Source organism: Leopardus geoffroyi, chromosome C3 (genome assembly GCF_018350155.1).
Source record: "Leopardus geoffroyi isolate Oge1 chromosome C3, O.geoffroyi_Oge1_pat1.0, whole genome shotgun sequence".
Taxonomy (NCBI): Eukaryota; Metazoa; Chordata; class Mammalia; order Carnivora; family Felidae; genus Leopardus; species Leopardus geoffroyi.
Window position 1 is genome coordinate 45,091,891 of NC_059338.1, and position 6,693 is coordinate 45,098,583.

Sequence of the window (6,693 nt, forward strand, 5' to 3'; positions counted from 1 at the left end):
CATCCATTCTGCAATCAGATGCCTCTGGTGATGGCCTCCCCAACACTATTGCCCATTTTACCTCTTTTATTCCCGTTTGTTTTTTTAGATACCCATTACCCCTGAGTGCTAAATAGTATATATCTTCTTCTAAAAATATAAATGAATTTGGGTCGCCTAGGTGGCTCAGTCGGTGAAGCATCTGACTTCCGGTCAGGTATGATCTCGCTGTTTGTGAGTTTGAGCCCCGCGTCGGGCTCTGTGCTGACAGCTCAGAGCCTGGAGCCTGCTTCGGATCCTGTGTCTCCCTCTCTCTCTGCCCCTCCCTCGCTCACACTCTGTCTTTGTCTCTCTGTCTCTCAAAAATAAATAAACATTAAAAAAATTTGTTTAAATAAAAAAATTAAAATAAATTAAAATATAAATGAATTAAAGTAACTTTGCTTGATAATTTCATATGATACTTGGAATAGTCCCTGTTCAGAAATTGCAGCTGTCTGTTTGGGAATCACTGAAGTAGACAACAGTTTAAATATTTATAGGTGTACTCTATCTTATATAGATGCTGTTTAGTATTCAACTGGTTTGATTTGGGATTACTTCAAAAAATATTTCAATATTCCAAGTAGAAGGTTCTGGAAAATGCTGTAGATTTTTTTTTTTTTTTCTCCCCCGTGTCATTGGATTCTCTCAGTCTCAGAAAAGTTGCACGCTGGAGTAGAAAATGGACGATGGGAGGAAGGATACCTGGGTTCTAGCCCAGTTCTGCTGTTGACTAGCTGTGATCCTGGGAGTGTCTTTGCCTTTGTTTTAATGTCTCTTTGCCTTTGTTTTCTACTGCACTTTTTTCTAGCTAAAATATTCTGCATTTGAGCATTTAGTTCAATTTAAAATTGGGATTGAGGAGTGGTTGGAACTGATTTTGGGGGTGGTTGTCATTGTTTGGTTCAGTTCACATTCCAAGGACAAAGGACCAATGGTCCTTGCTTTGTGGCCAGACAAAATTTCCCCCCTGCCACTGTCAGTGCTTGGGCTGACCTACACCAGCTGACTGCCTTCTCTCTCCTTCTCTCCTTTAGAACTGGTGATCCCAGACTCAGCCAATGTCTTTTATGCCATGAACAGCCAAGTGAACTTTGACTTCATTTTACGCAAAAAGAACTCCATGGAAGAACAAGTGAAATTGCGTAGCCGGACCAGCTTGACATTGCCCAGGACAGCTAAACGGGGCTGCTGGAGCAATAGGCACAGCAAAATCACCCTCTGAAGCGAGGGACCAATGGCCCCTTGCTCGCCAAAGGCGGAGCGGGGCTGAGAACAGGCCGTGGTGATTGCAACGACCATCCAGTGTTAGAGGATCATTGGTGAAGTCCACAGCTATTTATTGAGTACCTCTGGTGTGGAAGGCATTATGACAGGCATCGTGGGGGAAATCGGAGATGAGTTTGACATGAAAAGGATGAATGTTTCACTGATTCTCTTTGACCTATTTGAGACTGAAATGCAAAATTATCCACTTTTATAAATAAATATATATGTACACATATTTGGTATGTATGTGTGTGTATATATATATATATATACATATATATCCATATACATATATATACATGTATATGTATATATATGTATATGTATATGTATATATATGGGACTTAGGGATATTCTGGACTATGGAAAAATGAATTTGCACAATGGCCTGGGAAGTTGAGGTCACTTTTTACAGGGAAATAGAAAGAACTGAAAACCTAGTGTCATACCTTCCATGTAAATGGAATCAATCCTAGGAATACAGAGTGTCCTTTGTGCCAGTATTATAAGAAGTCCAAACTGTTTCTATAAGGGAGAGAATGACTTTCTCCATCAAGTGCCACCAGAAGAGATCTGCAGAGGCTGGAACTGCCACGGCTGAATGAAAGGCCACTTTGGAAAGGGTTTGGATGAGCCAGTGGCTTTTGACCTCTGCCCACATCTGCCGCTTTCTGCGACCCCAGGGAGGGCGAGAGGAGCATCGGAGGCCCATCGGACCCACTGGTCCAGCCCCCGTGACACCTCTGGAGCCAACGCAAGCCCATTTTGGTTTCTGGCAACTGCCTTGTGTGTCCGTTCCCCCTGCTCAAGAACATATCACAATCATTACTGGACAAGTAGCCATGCTCTTTGGTAACTTACCAGCCGGAAAAGAAAGCACAAAAGGATGGGGACTCGTTTGGACTCTTAACCTGTCTCGGAATGCCACTTCTTCATTGCCATTTCTGATTGCCTTCTTTTGCATGTAACACTATATGTCTGGAGTCTTTTGCCATCTGGATTGTAGTACCTCTATATTACGTGCAATTTATTCCTCAGGTGTAGAAATTCCTACTGCGATTGACTATATTTGATCATTTTGAGCCTGTGAAAGAGTTCAGAACAGCGACTGCTCTGTTAATAGCCCCTCGGAAGATGTTCCCTGCTGATAGCAGTGTCCTGTTTTACTCACTAACTTTTATAGCATTACTGTGCCTAGTCATGGGGAAAGAAATGGGGCTACGTATATGATCTGAATCATTTCTTAATGAGGTACATTCTTCCAGATGGAATCAATGACATTTTTTTTTTCAGGTCCCCACACTTGCTATCACAGTGTTACTGTTAAGTGACATTTTTGTCTCTAGTAACACCATCACCCTCTCCCTTCCAAATCTGAGCTGTGCTGGGGGTTTGAACCAAAAAGCCATATGTGCGATATCAACATGTGTAAGAAGCACTTTCAGAATGTCCTTTTTAAGAAAAAATTCTCAAAATTCCAGTTTTTATTCTAAAAATAAAAAGAACAAACCCAGATATAAAGCATAGATTGTAAAATGGAGCTTTTTTTTTTCCTTTGTCCTAATCCTGTAAAGACAGCTCCCAAAGGTTATATGAGATTTATGTTATGTAAATAGCCATATGAAATCTGCAAGAAACACCAGGGAAAGTTTAGAGATTCGTGGCAGTGGACCAAAGAATGAGCCGGGAAGGCCTCAAATTTCCCTTAGGTCTTTCGAGGAGAGCAGACTGTGCATGATAAAGAGCGCCTCGGTTTCAACCAGTCGAAAAGCACTTTGTTCTGTTTGCAAGGCTCGTCCGATTTGCGCTTCTGTGCTTGGAGGAGAGACGGCCGGGGTGCTAGACATCATGGAAACTGGAGAACATGCAGCCTCAGCCTGAATTTCTGGGTTTGAAGGTCACAAAATACAGAACTGTTGGCCTAGTTTAGGGTGCGGCTATGAAGACGTACGTGTTGTGCCGTGTGCTCGCCCTATGTATTGTACTGTATATGTAGAGTCTAGATTTATATACTGCAATGTAAAAAAATATATATATATATTTTTTCCTTTTTTAAAGACGATGGAAACTCCAAGTAGATAAAACATAGCCTCATTTATTTAATGCCACTTGAAATGTCTTAAATTTGTTTCCCGGTGGATAGCCGGGTGATGCTTTCAGCTGCTCGCATGCTTGTCTTTCTCCAGCTCCATCATCTGTTTACCTTTTGGTTAAACTAATAAACTGGTTTGGGACTTGGCTGGCATGTGCTGCCAGACCCAAAGGGACTGTATTTGGTTCATCAGGCGGATTCTGGGTCCTAGATGTGTCCGTAGGCTTGTTGGAAGCCCCCTCTGGCTCGGTTGGAGGGAGCCGAGGGGAAGCCGGTGGCAGAGGTAGGAGGGGATCCTCTCCACTGGTGAGTGTCACGAGCGTTTGGGGGAGGGAGTGACATCCTCAGGAAGCTGCAGTCAGATATGATGCCTTCCCAGACTGCAACTCTTAAGAGTCATGTGGTGGGGGACACTTTAAAAAAAAACACCTCGGGGCACCTGGGTGGCTCAGTCGGTGAAGCGTCCGACTTTGGCTCAGGTCATGATCTCGCGGTCCGTGAGTTCGAGCCCCGCGTCGGGCTCTGTGCTGACCGCTCGGAGCCTGGAGCCTGTTTCGGATTCTGTGTCTCCCTCTCTCTGCCCCTCCCCCGTTCATGTTCTGTCTCTCTCTGTCTCAAAAATAAATAAACGTTAAAAAAAAAAAATTAAAAAAACAAAAACAAAAAAAACCCACCTCAACTTAGAGTCAGGATCCAAGGTAGTACTTTGCCTCCTTTCTGAGTGTCTTCCCTAGGCCGCAGTTGCTCCCAGCTGAATAATTCTTAAAACCCCATCCACGGTGCTCTGGAAGCCCGGGAGGGTCTCTATGGAGGGAGGAAGGAAGGTTTTCCCACAAGGCCATCAGAACCAGGCCAGCTTCACTCGACAGATGCACATTATGGTCATTTCATCCTGTTTCCAAAAAGTTTCCGCTGGATTCTTAAATAGATCCAAATTATCAAATTTTCTGGTGCTTGTGGGATTTTGGAGAGAGCCAACCAGGTGTTTTACTTTATCTTTAATTTTCTTTAATGTTCATTTTTTTTTAACGTTTTATTTATTTTTGAGACAGAGAGAGACAGAGCATGAATGGGGGAGGGGCAGAGAGAGAGGGAGACACAGAACCGGAAGCAGGCTCCAGGCTCTGAGCCATCAGCCCAGAGCCCGACACGGGGCTCGAACTCACGGACCGCGAGATCGTGACCTGAGCTGAAGTCGGCCGCTTAACCGACTGAGCCACCCAGGCGCCCCTTTAATGTTCATTTTTGAGAGTGAGACAGAGTGGGGGCAGGGCAGAGAGAGAGGGAAACACAGAGTCTGAAGCAGGGTTCAGGCTCTGAGCTGCCAGCACAGAGCCCAACGCGGGGCTTGAACTCCCGAATCGTGAGATCATCACCCGAGCTGAAGTTGGACACTTAACTGACCGAGCCACCCAGGCGCCCCACTTTTAATAACTGATGATATGAGGTGGGACAGGAAGAAGAAAAGGGATTTCTATCTCTGGCACTAGGTCACTGTTTTTTCAAGATCATTCTAGAAAACTGGTTCCCTTGTTCTACCTCTGTCTAGAAGCTGGGCTTGGTTACTTTCTGCCTGAAGGAATAGTGTCTTAAAACTCCCTTCTTCAGAGACTTTCCAAATTCATCATGCAGCACAAGACCATAAGGAGGCATACGGTGTCGCTTCATGCCCCGATACCAGTGGTATCAAGAAGGTTCGCTGAGGCTGATCCTCTTTTTCTACAGATGCTGCTGCAGTGGCACTGATTACGACGAGTATCCGTAGGTCCACTGTGAGAAGTCCTTTCCCTCGGGTTTTGCATTGTTATTTCCCCTAGAACCTCTCTTAGCAGGAAATACCTCTGGAAGGGATGTTTTGGGCTCGATTCGGTGAGGCTGAAGTAACAAACCACGAAATCTCAGTAGCTTAAGGCAGTTTTATTTTCCATTACGTCATGGTATAATGTGAATCAGGCAGCTCTCCTTAGGGGCTTTCCCCTAACAGTGGCTCCGGGACCCAGCTTCCATCTTGCCAGCCCTGCCACCTCAAGTCACAGTGATGGTGGAGACAACTCACACTGTTCCTAACTGACCCGACCGAGGTGACCGTGCTGCGTCCATTCACCGTCCGTTGGTCAGCCCGTGGCCCTGATCTGAATGCAGGGAGAGGGGGAAATGTGGGAGGACACCTGGTGGACTTGGTGGGCATGAACCATCTCTGCCACAAAGGAGTTGTGTGTTCTTAGCAGGGTGCACGGATTTGTTCTTCTTTCCACAGTCAACAAACAAGTCTGTGTCTGGAACACATGGTGGTGAGGACTTGAGATGGGGCTGGACAGAGCAAAGGAAGGCTTGATGAAAGAGAGGTGCTCAAAGGAGAAAATACCAGAGGGTAATTTAATTTTGTCTAGAACTGGACTGAACAAAATTAATAGTTAGCTTTTAGCATGCAGTGGCCACCAATTTATATGCTTCTCGTTGTGGTCCCCACTTCGACTAAGCCAGGAGCTACCTTACAGATGTAGTTGTAGGTCCAGGTAAAAGAAAAATCCAGGAAATGTGAAGTGTTTACACACAAACCGTGAGATGAAACAGAAGCCAGGCAAATTCAATTATTTTAGACTCAGATTTTGAAAACAAGTATTTGGTGTGATTGCTCAGCATCCCTACCCAGAAGACTGTGGAAACAATTCACTTATCCAACATGCTGAGGAATGCAGTGTATTTGACATTTCCTTAAGAGTTGAAAGGCATCTTACAGATGTAGTCAGTCCCCTCCGATTACAGATACAGGGGCTGAGGCCCAGGGCAGTCACGTCAGTGGCCCAAAGATAGGGGCAAAGCTTTGAGTTGTCAGAGCCCCACTATGTGTGTGTCACACAGGGCTGGGCGCTGGATCCAGGAGGCTCTCCTGACATATTCCACAGCCTTACAGAGCTGAAGGCAATGCCTGGGGTCTGTTAGCTCCATCCCCAGCCTTCTGATGAAGAGAATTCACATGAGCTCTCTTGGGTAAGTGGGTGTCTGGTTGTTTCCTTAAAGTCTCCAGGGAATGTCCTGCTGCTGGTCAGAACACTGCTACCTACCTTCCTGGGCATTATTCCATCTCACAGATGAGGAAACAAGGCCAAAAGGATCAGGATTACTTAGTGAGTTAGATCCCAGCCAGGATTTGAATCCATTTCTGATCCATGAGCTCGCCATCCCCCTCAACTGGGGGTTGGGGTGGGTGCAAGGGAAGGGTCTCCAGCAAAAAGCACCAACTGGGTGAGGAGTGGATGTGACCAGGGCTTGGATGCTGTCCAAGAGCGCTAGAACCAGGCGTAGCCTCT

The 6,693-nt window shown here is 45.5% G+C and overlaps 1 protein-coding gene across 3 annotated transcripts in view; it reads left to right on the forward strand.

Annotated features, from left to right (window-relative positions):
- The window catches only part of RGL1 (ral guanine nucleotide dissociation stimulator like 1), a 266,263-nt gene extending 262,706 nt beyond the window's left edge, over positions 1–3,557 (forward strand). For all 3 annotated transcript variants that reach the window (XM_045452657.1, XM_045452658.1, XM_045452654.1), the window contains one exon: positions 1,059–3,557. In XM_045452657.1, coding sequence (XP_045308613.1) covers positions 1,059–1,246 — 188 coding nt within the window. In that variant the 3' untranslated portion in view covers positions 1,247–3,557. The remainder of the gene's footprint in view (positions 1–1,058) is intronic.
- The last annotated feature ends 3,136 nt before the right edge of the window (positions 3,558–6,693 follow it).